At 43.4% G+C, this 19,371-nt stretch overlaps 1 protein-coding gene across 2 annotated transcripts; it reads right to left on the minus strand.

Annotated features, from left to right (window-relative positions):
• Positions 1 to 582: 582 nt before the first annotated feature.
• SKA1 (spindle and kinetochore associated complex subunit 1) lies at positions 583 to 19,303 on the minus strand. Of its 2 annotated transcripts, XR_004420704.2 has the most exons (8): positions 19,151 to 19,303; positions 18,202 to 18,305; positions 17,404 to 17,528; positions 16,439 to 16,530; positions 12,881 to 13,018; positions 8,333 to 8,502; positions 3,769 to 4,098; positions 583 to 604 (listed from the first exon to the last, which is right to left on the minus strand). XR_004420704.2 is itself a non-coding variant. In XM_033085082.1 (7 exons), exons 2-7 carry the CDS (start codon positions 18,299 to 18,301, stop codon positions 3,950 to 3,952), a joined length of 774 nt encoding a protein of 257 aa, XP_032940973.1. In that variant the 5' UTR covers positions 18,302 to 18,305; positions 19,151 to 19,303; the 3' UTR covers positions 3,726 to 3,949. The 2 variants fall into 2 exon arrangements, 1 of the variants encoding a protein (XP_032940973.1); XM_033085082.1 differs by lacking the exon at positions 583 to 604 and having other exon boundaries at positions 3,726 to 4,098.
• Between the last annotated feature and the right edge of the window lie 68 nt (positions 19,304 to 19,371).

Here is a 19,371-nt window from a genome sequence, read left to right on the forward strand (position 1 = left end):
CCACAGAAAATAGCCCAAATCCCACAAAAAATGGCCCAAAACCCACAGAAAATGGCACAAATCCTGCAGAAAGTGGCCCAAATCCCACAGAAAATGGCCCAAATCGCACAGAAAATGGCCCAAATCTCACAAAAAATGGCCCAAATCCCACAGAAATTAGCCCAAATTCTGCAGAAAATGGCCCAAATCCCGCAGAAAATGGCCCAAATCCCACAGAAAATTTCCCAAATCCCACAAAAAATGGCCCAAAACACACAGAAAATGGCCCAAAACACACAGAAAATGGCCCAAATCCCACTGAAAATGGCCCAAAACCCACAGAAAATGGCCCAAATCCCACAGAAAATGGCCCAAATCCTGCAGAAAATGGCCCAAATCCCACAGAAAATGGCCCAAATCCCACAGAAATTTTTTTGAGGCAGTTCCCAGAGGCAAACATTTTGTCCCCAAAATGGGATGGACACACCAAAAGGGAGGCAGGTGCTCACCGAGCCCCTGGGACACCAGGGAATTTCTGTTTTCCAGCTCCTGGGCCAGTGTGAGGTTTTGGAGGAAGAAAAGTGGAAGGGCACAGTAGGTGACCACAATCCATGGGCAGAGTTCCCTGGGAGAAAAACACAATGTTAGGACAGGGAATTAAAATAATGAGCACATTTGTGAGAATCTGCCTGAGGGAAAATAGTTTAGAAAATTAAAAACTCCATAGTAACAGACCGAATGCTGTTAACCAACATCTAATTAAGCAAAAACTGCAATCCCCACAACAAAACACGAAAAGGAGGAAAAAAATAAAATAAATTCATGCAGCAACCAAGCTTATCCAGATCAAAACAAGTACTAAGGAAATAAAAATTTAAAAATGTATTCAGTGACATCTGAAGAGAACTGACAGGACTTTACAGTGAGTAGGCAAAACCCGAGTTATGTTGTATACTATCAGATCTTGCTTTTTAATACCCATCAGAAGCGAAGGACAGTCTCTAGAGTCCTCAAATATATTCCAAGACAATGCAGAGTACAAACCTCAGCTTGGATCTCAGCATTCTGGAGCAAAAGACCGAAAACCAAAACCCCAAAATACAACCACCACATACACACAGACACACAGACACAAAAAAAAAAAAAAAAAAAAAAAAAGGGAACCTAGAAATTCAGCAGAATTGCTTTATTGACAAAATTTAAATATAATTTGGTGTATTTTGCACATTAAATTCCATGTTAATGCTGACAGGGTACAAGAGAAGGTATTTTAGATGAGATACTAGGGTAGCAGCAGATACAGGCTCATGAAAGAAAAAGAACACAGCTTTTCTTATCAAAACAGTTTTTATTACTTGCAGATTTTATATTATTCACAATAGATCTACTCTGAACCTAACTATGCTATTAAGCAATTTGAAAGCAACCTTCTATAACAAAAACTGCAATAAAGACTTTTATAATAAAAACAGAACAAGTTTGACCCAAATTTTCATGATTAATGTGAATATTTTCACTTCAAACTCCTACTGTTTCACACCAGTCTGAGTATCTGAGGGAAAAATCTGTCTGCATGACAAAGCTGGAAAAGCACAGGACTAACAGAACTACCAATCAGTTCCAAAAGTCTTAGGACCACCTCAGATCCTCCTGTTCAAGCGATGCAGAAAACTCCAAAACCTACAATTAGTATAAGAGGGAAGATTAAGAAAAGGAAATCTGGAAATTGGTTTGAGGCATTAAATAAAGAAAAAATCAGATGTTTCGTTTGAGTAGCTACAGAATCTTAAACACAGCCTCCAATTCATTGTATTGGTTTATAAGACAGCTGTCTGCCAAGGAAGTGGGGAAATACGGCCCCATTCCCTCCCAATTATTATAACTTTGAAATTATGGAGCTTTGAGGTGATGCCTAGATGGGCTACCTGGAACAGAAGCTAGCCAGTGCTAAAGGAATAAAGTAGGGATTTATTAAAAGGCCCTCAAAGGCTTTAACTTGGGCAGTACAAGAGCCTGGCTGTGGGTTAAGGTGGACACCTGGTCATGAGTTTTCACACTTTTATAAGTTCTGACTCATTTCCATATTGGGGTTAATTGTCCAATTCCAGCTCCAGGTTATCCAGTCCCATCCTCCCAGATTGCTCTCCTCAATTCACTGTTGCTCGCACACTTTGGGCCTGAAGCTGCAGCAGTGTCCTTGCCTCTGGAGCTGGAAAAGGATTGTTTTGTGTGACTGAGCTGTGAGGAGAACTTGCTAACACTTTGCGTGAAGTTCAGAGTTATATATTAATACAGGACTGTTATATTATTATTTATTGTATTTATTATATTTATTATAATATTCTTTTCTCAGCGTTATATACTAATACCGGACAGAGCCTGGAATATATGAAAGCCCCCCTGCAGGGGGCGCTGCTGGCTCTGGGGTTACAGGGGTTGCAGTGGTTCCTCCCAGCCTGCAGGGGCGCTGCTGGCTCTGGGGTTACAGGGGCTGCAATGATTCCTCCCAGCCTGCAGGGGGCGCTGCTGGCTCTGGGGTTACAGGGGCTGCAATGATTCCTCCCAGCCTGCAGGGGCACTGCTGGCTCTGGGGTTACAGGGGCTGCAATGGTTCCTCCCAGCCTGCAGGGGTCGCTGCTGGCTCTGGGGTTACAGGGGCTGCAATGGTTCCTCCCAGCCTGCAGGGGGCGCTGCTGGTTCTGGGGTTACAGGGGCTGCAATGATTCCTCCCAGCCTGCAGGGGCACTGCTGGCTCTGGGGTTACAGGGGCTGCAATGATTCCTCCCAGCCTGCAGGGGGCGCTGCTGTCACAGGCTGTGATGATTCCTCCAAGCCTGCAGGGGGCGCCTATTCGGCCCCATTTCCCCCTTATGTTGCGCTGGCAGCTCAATAAGTTTTAAATTTTTCTGTTCTGCTTTGGTGTGCAGCTTTTAGTTTTATATTTAGGGTTGCTAGCATGTTTTCACAGGGTGGTGAAGAAAAGTCAGTCCTATTCCAGCTGGGGACTCAAGGACTCTTCAAACTTCAGGCCCTAAGCATAGACAATGTGAAAAGAGGTCGGGCAAACAAGCAAGGAGGATGAAACTTCATGATTTGAGGGTATTAATTGGGCAATTGAGTTCTGTATGCAAATGGACTAAAACCTATAAAAATGTGGGATTTCATGACCATGCCCTCTTTTGTTTCCATCTTGGAGCCATCCAGGGCCACGACTGTGGCTCTGGTACTGCCAGGGTGTGGCCTTTGAAAACCCTCAGTAAATATCCATTTTATTCCTCCTAACTCTGTCTAGGCTCTGTTCCAGCTCCTCTGGGCATCAGTTTCTGGAGAGCCAGGCAGGAGAGGACTTCTTCAAGCCCTGCTGGAAAGGCCCAGCAGAGGTCCAGAGTTATCAGAGCCAAGAACTCTGATAACAGTGAATTCCACAGCAGCAGCAGCCTGACCCCAAACCCCACCTGTCTCCCCTCTGATCCTGAGAGCACAGAGGGCTGAGCCCAGCCCAGGCTTGTGGTATCTCTGCATTTCCCAAGAGAAATGCCCCCAGCTAAGGGATGGTAGAAAACTGCACCCCTTTTCCTCCCCACCCCACAACGCTCCCTCTCCTCTGCCACATCTTTGTTCTCTCTTAAATACCCATCGCTCCCATCTCTTAGACAATAAATGCGAGAAAAATTCTCTGAGAGAGATAAAAACCAAAAATCCTGACCTCCAACACCCAGAAACACTAAAGGACCACAGAAGCTCTGTTAACATGCAGAGAACTCTATTTTACTTTATAACTGTGCTGACCAGAAAATGTGATTAACTGCCTGTGCCCAGCTGCCTTTCTGGTTTGGGTCTGAGTTCCCCTTGGCTTCACAAAAATTCCTCAAACACTTAAACAGCCCTCCTGGAAAGCAGTCCCTGCTGTCTGGGGACAGGAGCACGGGTGGCAGGTCTCTCTCCTGGGCGGGCAGGCACGGGGAGCAGGCTAGCAGATGATGTAGCGGATGAAGCCCGAGCTCCGGCGCTCCTTCACTCTCTGGCAGTGCCTCAGGATGTTGAGGATGCTGTAGAAACGCTTATCCAGCTTCAGCTCAGTGAACTCCTTGAGATCAGCCTCCACAATAAAATACTGTCCTGGAAAACAAACAGGTTTTGTTACAGAAACCACTCTGTCGCAGGATACACTTGGCATTTCGCAAGCGACAGCACAGCCTCTTCTTCATAACTCCACAATCTGCAATTCATAATTCTATCAGCAGTAGATCCTCACACTTATTTGTGCTTTTACTTTTTTAGTGGCATTACATGTTGGTTTGGTTTTTTTGTCTTTATTTAGAGTTAGGATTAAAACTTGAGAGATTGATTTTCTTGTTCGGACTTGGCTGTTTATTAATTTTTTTTGTTTGTCAAATTTATATTTATTTTTATTTATTGCAGTACTTTTAGTTAACAAGGGAAAAACGAGAAAATGGAGATGCATTTAGTTAGTTATAAGGTTTTTTTAAAGGTTAACTATTTAATTAAAAAGCAGATTTATATTTTTTTATATTTTGATTTAACAACTAAACACTTGTGACTTGTATAGCAGTACTTTTTAGCTAATTAAAGACAAAGAAGGAAGAAGGAAGAAGAGACAATGTCTAAGAATTTTTATTTTGTTTCATACTTACTATTATATTATAGAACTTCAAATTCTAAACCTTTTACCATGTGAAATTGCACACCTGTGTTTAAACTAGACACCAGTGATTCTAACTCTTTTACTCAAAACTGGAAGCCTTCTCCAAGGCCTTAATTCAAAAGTAGTGTTCTTTTGAGGGTCAGTGTGAGAAAGCACAGAAAATTCAAAATTCCTAGGCTTTAAGGTTCCAACAGATGGCTTCACACCATATTGGGAGCTTTGTTTTACTTTTAAAACTTGTCATCAGGATGACACTGCATCCTCCACAGCCCTGCTCCATGAGCTCTGTCTCCCAGCAGGCACTCAGGCCCTGGAATTAGATCTTTGCTGTAAGGACAGAGCCCTGCCTGCATCAGAGCTGTGCAGCCCACCATGCCCTCGACTCACATCAGATTTGGAAAAGAGTAATTCATCACCACTTGAGAAACTTACAGGGAAAGACTAACCACTTGCAAGAGCATCATCCCTGTGTCTCCAAGAAAATGGCACAGGGAAGTCCTGCCTCAGAGCTCAGAGTTCACCTCTTCTTGTAGCTGATTAATTACTTCCTTAAGCAAATTGTCATTAAAATTCAGGTTGCCCAGGGCAGTGATGGAGTTACCATTCCTGGAAGTGTTCAAAAAACCATGTGAATGTGCCCCTTGATGACATGGTTTAGTGGTTGGGATTTGTGATCTTAGAGGCCTTTTCCAACCTACATGAATCCTGAATTAAAAGTAGTATCATGCTTCCAAGTCTAATGAGGAGGAGTACAAAAGGGTAGGGATGTTCCAGCCTGGAAAAAGAAGATAGAATTCTCCCTCTCTGTTGTATCCTTAACACAGAGGCAGTGACCTGTTAGAAAAGATGGAGCATCTCTTCCTCCTTTTGACTCCTTCCAGTTTCACTGGGAAATAGCTGATCCAAGCTGGAAAGCCAAAGTTGCCTGTAAAGAACTAAGGTCCAAGAATTATGTGTGTCCTCCAAAATCTGGGTGAGACAGAGCTGAGAAATAACAGATCATGTTTTCTCACAGCCTGGGCCTCTCGTGTGTCTCACAGGGAATAGAATCTTCCAGCGACAGTAACTGTCAAAATCTAGAGATATTTCCCCAGAGAGGAACTTCACTGGAATCTCAGAGCTTGTACCCCCACCAAATCCACATACAGATGAGAAGTGGGAAGTTTGTTTACTAGAAGAAAGAAGAACAGCACTACTGCCCAAAATAGAGCTATTGTAGGATAGAGACCATTTACAGCTTCCAGGAACACCAATACAGCCAGTGCATAACCTGGCACACTGCTTTCAGTCTGTCACATCTGGGGGAGCACCTGAACGTCCTGAATTTGGATAAAACAAGATTCCTTCTTGTGTTTGCTCACAGTCCAGAGCGGCAGCCTTCAGCATAGCAGGATCTTTTGTGTGAAGAAATCAAAGCTGGGTGAAGGGCAGGGGTTTGGTCCACATGCTAAACAACTAGCTAAACTCACTGAATCACCTGAGTGGCTGGAAGTGACCCTGATAAACCAGGGTCATCTTCTCTCCTCTTGAAATCAGGGGAGAGGACAGCTGGCAACCAGCCCAGGCTGAGAAACAGTGGGAATCCTGAGCAGAGAGACTCACAGGAGAGATTTAAGCAAACAAATCAATGAATGTGGAACATCATCCTGAAAAATGCAACGGATAAAGACATTTAATCATTTTGTGCTGGCCAGATAAGAACCATTTGACAGCCTGCCAGGCTTTTTCTCTAGACTTTCTAAATGATTATCAAAAAAAACCTAAACAAAACCATCTACCACACAAATACACATGCTCTATCAGATGCTGAATGTCCTAGTTTCCTAACTGAACCTCCCAAGATAAACAAGAAAAAAAGACCATCTCTCAGGTACTTAAAGAAATCAGAGCTATTCAGTTTTGCAGACTTAAGCCCCCCAGCTTTTTGACAGAAAATTCTCTGACCAGCTGTAGCTTTCTCAAGTTGCTGGAATGGGTTCTTCACTGTAGCCAAGGCTACTGTGGATCACAGAACAGACTGAGCAGCACTCCAAGCCCAGGAGGGCTCTTCTTGTGTTCATCCTCTCTCCTACAACTGTGTGCTCAAACTCCTTACTCCTGCCCTAAGGATAGGAACAGTGATACAAAAAATACGTTGTAAATTAAATTGATGAAGCCAGTATTTTAAGAAATCCAGATTAACATAAGCTGCTGTTCAACTGAGGCTGAAAAAATTCTTAGGGAGAAACCAAACCATCACAGCCCAAAACAGAAGTCAGTCACACAAATTCATCCAGCTGCGTGTGCTAAGAATGCTTTTAATAAAGTCCTTTACAACAATAAGCTTTGTATGACAACTGAGACCTCATCTGGAGTCCTGTGTCCAACACAAGGACATGGAGCTGCTGGAGCCAGTGCAGAGGAGGCCACGGAGATGCTGCAGGGCTGGAGCCCCTCTGCTCTGGAGCCAGGCTGGCACAGCTGGGGCTGCTCCCCTGCACAAGAGAAGGCTCCAGGGAGAGCTCAGAGCCCCTGGCAGGGCCTGAAGGGGCTCCAGGAGAGCTGCACAGGGACTGGGGACAAGGCATGCAGGGACAGGACACAGGCAATGGCTTCCAGTGCCAGAGGGCAGGGCTGGATGGGATATTGGGAAGGAATTGCTGCCTGGGAGGGTGGGCAGGCCCTGGCACAGGGTGCCCAGAGCAGCTGTGGCTGCCCCTGGATCCCTGGAGTGTCCAAGGCCAGGCTGGATGGGATTGGAGCAGCCTGGGACAGTGGAAGGTGTCCCTGCCATGGCAGGGAATGGAAGTGGCTAATCTCGCAGATCACTTCCAACCCGAACCAATCTGTGATCCTGTGTTTATCTTAGAGGTCTCAATGAAGTGCCAGCATGTCCATCAGATGAGAATTCCCTTCCTACAGAAAAGCTGTATTTGGAATTCAGAAGCCAGTGATGTGATCAGAGTATAACATTCAGAGTCTTGAATAGGGGAAAGGGGAAAGGGAAGGGGCCACAGTGTTGTCACAGACAGCTCTTTTTCTGTGAGACAGAATAAAGTTTGCTCCACTCCTTATGCCTGAACTTGGAAACATGAGGACATTCTAAGGACATCACCAAGCTTGACATGTGCAGTACACCCCTCCAGGAATAATTACATACTTGTTCTCAAGAGGAAAAGCATACCACAAAGGAGATTTCTATAGCAGAGATTTACTGTGCTGCATATTTTTGGAAAAACTAGCCTGTAAGTTTAACTTGCTTTTCAATTGAAAGAAAGGTATTTGGTTTTCACTTCCTTTATGCTTTTAAGAAGAGAAAACTTCTTAAGAGTATCAGACAGACTTATCTCTTCCACAATGCCACTGCAGCACAATTAATCACCCAGATTTCCCAGCTTCAGAACAGATTTTTAATAGTTCATGTCCAATCAAGTTTAAGCCCTGAGGACACATTTCTATTGTTTGGTTATCAAAACAAGAGTTTCCAGAACTTGCAGTGATTCCAAACGTAGTGCACTCAAAGTCTGTGCCATGATACACCATCAGCAGGATGCATTTTTAACAAAATCATTGAACAAGCGACCCAATCACTATAGGAAACTCTTCAGCCAAAAACACATTTTAAAAAAAATCAGTATTTTTATACTTCTCCTGCTACATTCAAGTGTTTGGTAGGAGTTGGGTACTAACAAAGGAAAACAAAAATACCTTTTGTGTCCTTAGTTTCTTCTTCCATGAACCTGTAGTAGAGGTTTTTGACTGATGCACTCATAGACTTCAAAGGCTGGTACAAGATCTTGTACTTGCCCACCACGGCCTTGTTTATCTCTTGAACAACTGCATTAATCTGATCCTGTGCCATACGGCCTTTCAGATACCTACAAATAAAAACAATAATCAGCAACCAGAAAGTCAAAGTTCTGTGTTTATTCTTCTCTTCCATCAGACTTAACTGAACAAACTGCTCCTAGTTAGAAGCAGTTTCTCCTGAATACATGTAGCAGTTAATTCTGTCCATTTCCTTTATTGTTTAACAACCTTGAAGGTAAAAGGGCCATGACAGAACCTAAAACAGAAAGATAAAACATTAGAAAGCTAAATTAAGAAGAATTAAGAATCAGAATGTGTTCAGTGCTTCAGCTGTAAAAAGCTTTTCAAAATGGAATAAAGGTTGTTTTTATAGTGTATATATATGTAGTACTAAAAGAATAAAATGTGTCGGTAACAGCCTAGAGGTACAGGAAGCACAATTTCTTTTTTTGGATGTGGCACTTGGTGCCATGGTCTACTTGAGATGTTAGGGCATGTGTTGGACTCAATGATCTTGGAGGTCTCTTCCAACCTGGTGATTCTGTGATTATTTGGGGCTTTTTGAAGAACTACTAGTTTAGTGCTGCCTTCTGTATCTGACTGTGCAGCCTACTGAGCTGTGCAGGTATCATCCTGCACCACCAGCATCCATTTCTGAACTCTCACTGCATTTCATAACACCAGTACTGCAAGCATAAAGTCTGTTCACAACAGCCTAGAGGAACAGGAAGCACAGAAGATAAAGAACAAAGGGATGTGGAAATACTAGAACACTGGAACATTTGCAAGTAAGACTATTAGGTATTTATAGACATAAAGCCATGCCTTCAAGGAAAAGAACCTGTGCTGCACACTGAGAAGCCATTATATAAAAAATGAAATCTGAAACTCAAATTACAAGCAGTAAGCTAAACACAACAAAACCCCCACCCACCAAAAAAAAATGGCAGTAAGTAAAAATGAAAAATGCCAGCCTTGCAACCTGCATTGTCCTTAATTCAAACAAACAACAACAAACCAAACCTGGCTGTTTGTGTTTTGTTCAGTACCAGCTTGCAGACCTGAGGAATTACACAAGTGTTACAATTCATTTTAAGAATGAATGCTTTAGGTCAGTAGAGCTAAAAGTTATGGGACAGCAAGTTGAAAAGATCAATGAACAACAAGCTCCTCCCTTGTTTCAATCTGAACAGACAGGCTCAATCTCTGGAGAACACACAAAGAATTCAAAGCAGAAGTAGATAATCAATTACAAGTTCAGTACTCCAAACCAGAGTTTGGGCAGGCATTCTGCAATTACCAACTCAAAATAAGAGCTGCAGATTCCAACAGCAGCCAATCCCTGCCTGAGTACGGCAGGAGCTGTGCAAATACTGAATTCAAACCAAGTTTGAAACTCAGCAGCCACTAAGTTACTTGCAACCAGCTTTCAATTTTAGTGATACAGTGATTAATTCAACGTTGGAAGTGCAGCTATCTCTCAGTAATAAAAACGCTCGACTCTGCACAGCAATAAAAGCAGCAGTGCCGCCCCTGAAATGCAGCCACAGCACAAACACTGCCTGTAAGCACAGCAGGGCTGTGCCTGTGTGCATTAACTGCTGCTCACTGCTCTCTCTGCTCCCCACGCCACAGGGGAGCGTGCAGAGACAGGAAGGCTAAGCCCAGAGGTATAAAAAACCTTTATTTAACTTCCTGTGCTCCCACTGCCGACACACAGACAGTGTGTTGTGTGATAAAGCCAAGGGACCACCTCAGCTCATCCTGAAGCTGAAACAGACTGGCAGGACTGGGCTGCCTAAGCCTAAAAACCAAATGCTCTTTGAGAGGCCCTCAGGCATCCAAGATGCTTTAATCTGAAATTAAATTCTGTCAAAACCAAATGGAATTTTTATTCAGTGCGTAACCAAGGATAATAAAAACTCCAGCTGTCCCACAGCCCTCTCATGTTTCTACCCAACCATGGCTGGCAAACTCATTTAATGCCAACATTTATTTCAGTCCATACCTACACTAATATAAAAATACAAAGCTGAGAAGTTCCAAATTCAGGCATTTAATTTAGATTTAAAATAACTTTAAAATCTGCTTCGCTATTCCAAATGCAACATAATTCAAAATCTTTCTTTTATTTAAAAAAAATAAAAAACCAGTCAGTTTCTTTTTTTAATCTACAGAAGCCCTTTTTCAAAGCATTTTTTTTCCATAGGTATGAAAACCAGAGCACAGTGCTGTGTTCCTCAGAGAAAAGAATAACATCAATATATCACATATATACCACTCTAAAAGACATAAAGCTTGTAATGGCCACCCCCTGCTCTTCTCAAAAATGGTTAGTCTAAAATAGCCATGTATTATTATCCCCAGCCACCATCTTCTGAGACTTGAGAGTTATAATGAGTGCACAGAATCTGAAATACTTCCAGCAGCAAGATTTTTAGAAAGCAGTGAGAATTCTAGACACAGAATAAAGCAAGCATTTTCCTTTGCCTCAAAGACAAAAGTTAACAAAGACAGGTGCTGTGAAATGTCCTTTATCTTCCTCCACAGAGCACCTTCCTGCAACAGATTTGAAGGGCAAGATAATTTGCAAGTCTTTTATTGTGCAAAGTGTTCTGTTTGATCAGGGTGCTCCACATCTGCCCCTTGACAAAGTGTGTGCCTTTGCTAAATATCAGCTGCCCAGTCCTAGGACTGTGGAGTCCCTGAAGTTTGTTTGGCCTTTTTAGTGGCCTGATGGTGTTAGGAATAGATTTTCCTTCATGTTCAACACAAAGCAAGTGAAAATAGCCTCAATTTTTCAGTCAGATTTTCAGACCACCTCCCACCCTCCAGTGCTCACCTGAAGAACTGGGCCCTGAACCAAATTCTTCCAAGAGAGCACATTCAGTGAAAGAGATTTTGTAATACAACTATTTGCTGCTTAGATTTGGTCAATCAGCATGTGAAATTGTAAGTACTCCCTCAATCTTGTAATACAACATTGCCAGGCAACAGAAATACTGGCAGATTAATAGATCTATGTAAATTGATGTAAATTTTCCTCCACAGAACAAACATGCTTCTCCAATCTGAATAAAATTAAATTATTTCTAGAGCTCTACCAGCACAGTCTAAGTCTAAGCTGCAACCTTTCCATAATGGGTGCCTTCCAACACAGCTGCAACATTTCCACAAGGGGTGCCTTCCAATTCAGCTTATCCTGTGGTTTTGTGGATCTGTCATGAAGAGGATCTGTCTGCCCTCTGTCCCCATCCTCCACACCCAGGAACAGCAGTGGAAAACCTTCTGCTTTCAAGGATTATTATGAACTCTTTTAGGTTGGAAAAGCCCTCTGAGATTATTCCCCAGCACGGCCAAGGACACCACTAAAACATGCCCCAAGTGTCCTTCCAGCTGTCTCATGATGTGGGAGATAACAGTTTTAACTGGAAGTTAAAACAATATTCAGCTGGAATGGTCTGTGTCTGTTTCTCTTGTCACAGCAGAGATAAAGACCAAAAATTCCCATGCTCCAGCTTTATCCTCCCATTATTTTATCAGGAGAGGACTGCCTAAGGGAGTAAATCCACAAAATACCTGAGGTGTTCTGCAGAATAAAAATACCAGGTGCATGCTCTTCTCAGAAGTAACCAGAAGTCCTTTATCATTAGTCCTTCAACATTCAGGATAAGGAAGAAAATGGGCATTACTCACCTGAAAATTTTGAAGGCTGTAGAAAAAATTATTGGAAAGCCTCAAGTAAAGTTCAAAAACACATTTCTTATTGAAACAGGTATTGTCAGGGAACACAGTGAATCCAGAGTCTCAATAACAACTCAGCCTTAGGCATCCAGAGAAATTTCCTTCAGACAAGGATATCCATTAATCATGTCCTGATGCTAGGGGAAAACACCCACAGCTTTCTATTCCAGAAATTTGGGAATTTCAGTGCAAAGTGGTTTGGTTTTTTTTTTTTTGCTTTTAACAAGTCTGATTGCTTTTACTGTCTCAAAACAGATAGGTAAGTCAAGACTTGACTTGACAGAAACCAATAGTTGGGTCAAATGAAAACAGTATTTATCATTACTTTTCCTTCTATGTGTAAACAAACTCTTCATCTTATGAGATGATGGCTCTTTTTTTTTTTAATGTCAGTTCTCAAAACAAGATGAGGATTCACCTGTTACCTAATAAATCTCTGTTCATACAATTACAGTGACTTTTGAGGTAAGAGGTTTGGGTTTTAACTGATTTGAGTTCATCTTCCCAACACCACCATTGAAAAGAGCCCAATTAACTCCATCCATTCAATTTTCAAGTTTGCTAGCGTTGCATTTGAATTATTAAGGAGCTATTAATATTTAATCTCTGTCAGTCCCAGTTCTGCAGGAGGTCACTCTCCCAAACCTGTGTGTGCCACCCAAATTGAAATGCCAGGCTGTAAGGGAAGCCACGCTTACTTACACAGGAAGACTTTCAAACTCCTCTGTGGTTATTAATGCCACTTCTTTAATGGCTATTGCCTTTTTTCCAGGCTTCTTTTCACGCTTAGGTTCTACAGCATTTTTCTGTCCTTCCTGTTTCTCACTTGGCACCATGACGCTGTAAAATAAAGGGATATTCAGGGTAAAAACAGCAGCTAAGTAGGCAGGAGAATTCCACTACACTGTCAAGTCTGCTTAGTCACAGATCTAAGTTCCAGCCTATCTGTTAGGCTGGGTGAACACAATTAATGATATTTCAGAAAAGGAACATCAGTAAAGCAAGCCTGCTCTTTCAAATCATATCCTTCAGCTGACTTCAGCACAGCTCTTAGCTTCTCTGCTACAGAGGCTGCTAGCAGGTGAGCTGGAAGCAGCCCAAGTGCAGCATGGCACAGCTCAGAATTCAGTGTACCGTTACATTTCACACAATGCAAGGCCTGGCTTTTTACGAGATGAAACACAGCACAGAGCTGCAGATTTTTAACATTTCATAGCTCTTTGAAACGGGTTCAAATCTTGGGAAGCCTGACTCATCCATTAAACTTTTAAAGTAAAGAAATTCAACACCACCTAGCAGACTGGGTTTTTTTTAATACTTTAAAATTTTTTTAGGCAAGATCCAAAAGGTGGAAGAATTTCCTGATTTATTCTGGATTATTAGAACATTATTGTTATAAATTCACCTTTCCTCTAAATCCTCGCTCAGAGCCTCAAACACCAAGGGATTTGCCAGGCTTTGACAGCAAAGGTGATGCACTTGGCCAAATCCACAGTCATGAGGACACACGGACAGTACTGGGATGTGCAGCAGAATCAGCGTCAGCAGAACAGAGCTGACCTGGACCAGGGTCTGACTGTGCCACACAAGATCTTTGCTGGATGTGGGGTCCCACAGCAGTGCCAGTCCCCAGGGCCAGGATTTGAGGTGTCACTTGATGTGACACGGCCAAATCCAGTGTCCTATCCCTGAGGAACACGAGTGAGAGGACAGTCAGTGCCCCCTGCTGGGCTCCCACACTGCCTGCCCGGTGACACGGGGACAGGAGCAGCTCTGCTAGGTGACACAGCACAGAGCCCCTCTGAAACACGGCACATCTGCAAACTGACTCACGTGTCACCATCTGAAGAACATCTGTTTGTATCTCAACAGCAACAACAATGAATCCTGGCACGCTGCAGCTAGCAGGGAATGTCAGCAAACAGGAGGGAAAGGGAAGGGGGTGGATTTTGGGTGGTGGTGGGTTTGGAATGAAAGGATAAACACAAGAACCAAGGGAAGCAGTTCACATCTTGAAACTTCATTCCTCCCACGCTCCATTCTATCACACTGCAACAAACCATTTTCTAGATGATTCCCCATATCCAGGCACCCCTCCTTTGTGTTCCCACCCACTCCCTTGCCCCTGCGCTGCTGCAGTGAGGTAGGACAGACACAGTCCACTGCCGACCTGCACCATGAAAAGGAAAAACTGATGCTTGTTTACAAAATCTGGCTCTGCTGGAATGAGAAACTGCTCTCAACAAACACGGGGGATACAAACAGCTTGAGAGACATTGAACTTGCTTTTTGTGAGAGTCCTCTGGTATACCAGAACAGAAAACCCGAGAATATGGGAGCGAAACAATAGCTAAGGACACGAATCCTTCAGTTTCTCTGTGTGGGTGTTTTCATTTTCCCAGGGACTTCAAGGCCTGTCTCACCAGTGTTCAAGTGCTCTTCTGCTTTCTGCACTATCTCACAAAAATCACTCAACAGCCCATTAGTATTCACAGTCCCACACATCTGGGGACATAGGGTAAGGGAAAGGGAGGAAGCCAGGAGAGGAAGGTTTGGGGAAGAGACCTGAAAACACATTTAAACTGACACAGTGGGTTTTGAACAATTATGTCCCTTCTTACACCTCCTTGACCCTCCACCGCACAACACAGTGAACACCAAGAAGTGAGAAAATGGGGGCAAAAGAAGAAAGTGTGTTTCGACAAATGGCATCCTCATACAATGTATCATTACTCAAGAAAAACCAGCAACAAACTGAGACTGACATAACAGCGGCTGTGAGCTGGCTGAGCACAATCTGTAGAAAATTATCAGAAAAGCTTGGTTTGTTTTACATATTGTGGTTCTCTAGAAAGGGAAGAACCAGCTGAAGTCATGTCACAATTAACTTCCTGATCACAAGCAGCACAAGATTGCAAGGGAAACCAATATCTCAAAGAATCTTTTGGTATCACAGGTGGCACAATCACCAAAGAAGCCTCATTTACATCTAAACAATTTCCAGGAGCTAACACAAAATTAAGACAAAGGATTTCCTACAATCAGAAAGTAAGTTATGACAGGAAGGCAGAATCCAAGTGGTAATTTCTGAAAAACTTCAGTTCTTACACACACACACAAAAAAAAGCAACATCTGAATTGAAAAGGAACAAGACACCCCTGGAGGCATTTTGAGAAGCTGTTTCCTAAGCTGAGGGGTTCATGTCTAAAGGGTTGGAATAAGAAAAAAGCTTCTGCACAAGTCATCCCTTCACCAGCTAACAGTTTCAATACAATGCCTACACCAATGACCATATTGCTACACACCAACAAAAACCACAGTTCCTTTTTCTCTTCTGGAACCCCCTTTCCACACATTTAACCTTTTACTTTGCTGGACTGTGTCTGTCATGTTTTGAGACTGAGACTTCTCTGGCATTAGGAACCAGACCAAGTAAAGCTGGTAGGTTCAGGGCACATACTGGGAGCACTGAATTCAAACTGCATTGCCTTCTGACAAGCTATAAGGTGGGAAAGAACACTCTGGGATCTCAGATAATAAGACCCTGCAAGTGACCCTACCTGACACACACTAACATCACTCCAGGAAAAAATAAGCAGCTCCAACAGGACAGAGAAAGATATGAGAAACTCAGAGTTAAAATGTCTTAGAAGCCTTCTGAGTAACAGCCATTATTTTATATACTTGTCATTTTCACACACTTCAGCCACTTGACTCTGAAAAGCTTCTTACCACAGCCCTCTCCAAGGCAAGGGGGTGTCAAAGCTAACTGAAATAAATGTGGGATTGTGTAGAGAAAAGAGAAAAAAACTACGACAAACACTATTTAAAGTCCCCCAGAAAGATCACTGAGTTAGAGGATTTTTGTTTTTTAATTGTGTTTGGAAGGGCAGTGATGAACTTCAGTTCTAGAGACCCAGCATTTGGGTCACTAACCCTTTAATACATAGGCACTGCAGTTATAAAATCAGTGTGTTTGTGATTCTAAAGCAAGGGACACTCAGACTGAGAGAAGCACTTGCTTTCTCTACATCACATCCACCCCTGGAAGCTCCCATTGGAACCACCTGGTATTTTACAGACTTGACTTGATAGATTTGTTGGGGTGCTAGCACCAGCTCGGACAGACTCAACACACACAAGTTTGGCTCCCAAAATCTCAGTCAATGTGGGGTGCAAGGAGCAGAGTTGTACAGCACTGCAGCTCAACACTGCAGCCCAGGAGCAGCCCAAATCCCCCAGGCTCGTGTACCACGTACCAGCTGTTGGTTGGTTTAGGCAGGTAAGGTGGAATGTGTTCAAGGAGGTGATGTGCTTCTTTTTGTTCTCTCTCAGCAGTCTTCTGGATCTCCTGAAATTAATAAGTGACTGCATTAGAAATCCTACTAACATTCAGCAAGTAAAGTTAGGGCAGTATTAAATTGATTTTCAGCTTTATTAAGAGGTGTCTTTTATTCTCCCGCCATCATTTTACCTCCTAATACCATAATTTCCTCAGGAGAACTAGTAAGGATACAAAGGAAGGAGCATCTGTCCTTGCCCCCAGAATGCCAGAGAAATTTGAGCAGGCAAAAGGAACTTTAGCAATACACCCTCAGCAAGGTCTGGTCAGGGGAGTGGTGGTAGTGAAGACAAGACACTGTGGTAAACTCACCTCCCTTCCCCAAACAACATTTCCACAAAAGACTTAACAAAGGCAGTGCAAACACAGACCAGAATAACAGACAAATATCCTAACTGAACACTTTGTGCATCTATTCCAAATATGGGTGAGTAGAGCTGCTCTTTAGATCACTGCATCAATCATGATAAAGATATGTTTTCGAGGCCAGTGACAAAGACATGCTTTTAATGGCCTTAACATTAAATATTAGGATATTAGGAATAAGTTCTTCCCTGTGAAGGCTGTCCAGGGCCAGGTTGGACAGGGCTTGGAGCAAACTGGGACAGTAGAAAGGGTTGGGACTGGATGAGTTTTAAGGTCCCTTCCACCCTGAACTATTCTACAATTCTATGATGCTATGTATAAGCCTTGAAAAATACAGTTTTTAATGTTCATTATTCTGGAGAACTGCTTAACAAACCATCAGCAAGCCTGTTCCAAGACCCAGTTTATCTTGTAAGCATGTGCATCCAAACATCACTAAGGATCTAGGGAAAAAAACATGACATACATATCAAAGATTTCTTTGAATTTTATGAACAAGAAAAGAATAAAGATTACTTTTAGCAAATCTTTCAGTTTTTCTTGCTCTTTAACTATAATTTCCATTTTATCCAGGAGATCATGTACAAGGTACATCTCATTCTGTATTTTATGGAGCACAGGCTTGTAGGATTCATGTTCACCTGTAAAAGAGAGAACATTAAGCTACAAAGTCTCCAAGAAAAAACCAAAATCCAGTATTCCTTCCCTTCACTAGCAGTGATTATCTAACTCCCTGCTCCCCAGCCAACATCTCCATCCAGGAGAAGCAGCAAGCCAAACTGTCAGCCCTGTATTTCGGACAGCCAACAGAGTTCATGGAATCAATTAGTTTGGAAAAGCCCTCTAAGATCAGGTGCACCTATTCCCCCAGAGCACTGTCAAGGCCACCATCAACCTGTGTCCCAAGTGTCACAACCACATGGGTTTTAAATCCCTTCAGGGATTGGGATTGCACCACCTCCCTGGGCAGTCCCTTCCAATGTCTGACCATCCTTTCCATGAGGAAATTCCTGCTGCTGTCCACCCTGAGCCTCCCCAGCCCAGCCTGAGGCCGTTCCCTCTCCTCCTGTCCCTGTTCCCTGGGATAAGATCCCAAATCCCCCCGGCTGTCCCCTCCTGTCAGGGAGCTGTGCAGAGCCACAAGGTGCCCCCTGAGCCTCCTTTTCTCCAGGCTGAGCCCCTTTCCAGCTCCCTCAGCCCCTCCTGGGGCTCCAGCCCCTTCCCAGCTCCGTTCCCTGCCCTGGACACGCTCCAGCCCCTCGGTGTTTTCTTGGAGTGAAGTGCAAACTAAACCTCACTGCTGCTCTTGCTTACCTATGTGTCTCATTTGGATACAGTCTTTGACATTTGAAATCTTTGTATTGATGTGGATGCATAAATCTTCCAGGCCTGAGAATGCCATATCTTTCATCATCACACTGAGGGGGAGCAAAAATGAAGGCAGGAATTTAACAAAGACATAAGTTGCAAACATTGCCTACAAAAGCAGAATTTTTAGAAAGATCCTGATCTGTCAAAGAAGCAGAGAACATGCATGAAACAGTAAACGGAGTAATCCTTTTTATCTTACTAAATTGAAGGAAGAAAAGGAAGCATAAAGTGACTGGCAAGTCAAAATTGACTAGACAAGCCAATAAGTTTGCCAGAGATAAATGTAGTGTGATATCAGTACAGCGATTCCTTATGAGACTGGGAGCATCCTTATTATATTGAAGTGTCCACTAAAAAACGAGTTGGAATTTACAGGAAATACCTGGCTTATATAAGGCAGTTTTAGAAGGCTCTCTCAGGGAGACTACATCAGGTGATTGATGTTTAAAGGGATGTGTTTTTTTAAAAAACATAATTAAGCCAAAAAGAAAGTGTTAGCAGATTTATTAGGAAATCTGAAGGCATCAAAAAGAGCATCATATATTGATTACTATACTGTTTATAATAATAGAGTTATTAACCCTATTATAGGCAGGAATTTATTAAAAGAAAAAGTTATACAATGCGACAAACCCCCGCATTTAACACTGCGGCCCGGCACTGAGCGCTCACACAGCTCCCTCCGGCGGCTCACACTTGGAAACTTTTAAAAAGTCTTCATTTCGCTTTTGGTTTAAAATACTACCAACTCTTATTAAATCCGTTCTTAGAGACCTGCCGCCTTCCCCACCCTCCACACTGGCGTGGAACCAGGACTGCCGGAGACGGACCGCGACACCCTGAGGGGATCGAGGCCACACGCTGGCAGCGCCAGCTTCTCCTCAGGTCTTACCAGGCGCAGCAAGGCCAGTGCTTCCCGGTCTTTGTCCCTGTCCCACTCTCCCAGCCGCTCGGCCGGGGAAGGAGGGAGGGCGAGGCTCCCGCGGCCCGGTTCGAGACCCGGTTTGAATCCGCCGCGCTCGGGCGGCCGTTGGGGAGGGCGGGGAGGGAGCGTGCGCGCTGAGGGGAGCGAGGGGCGGGCGGGAGGGAGGAGCGGGGCAGCGCTGGGGAAAG

This window comes from Catharus ustulatus, chromosome Z, assembly GCF_009819885.2.
Source record: "Catharus ustulatus isolate bCatUst1 chromosome Z, bCatUst1.pri.v2, whole genome shotgun sequence".
Classification (NCBI taxonomy): Eukaryota; Metazoa; Chordata; class Aves; order Passeriformes; family Turdidae; genus Catharus; species Catharus ustulatus.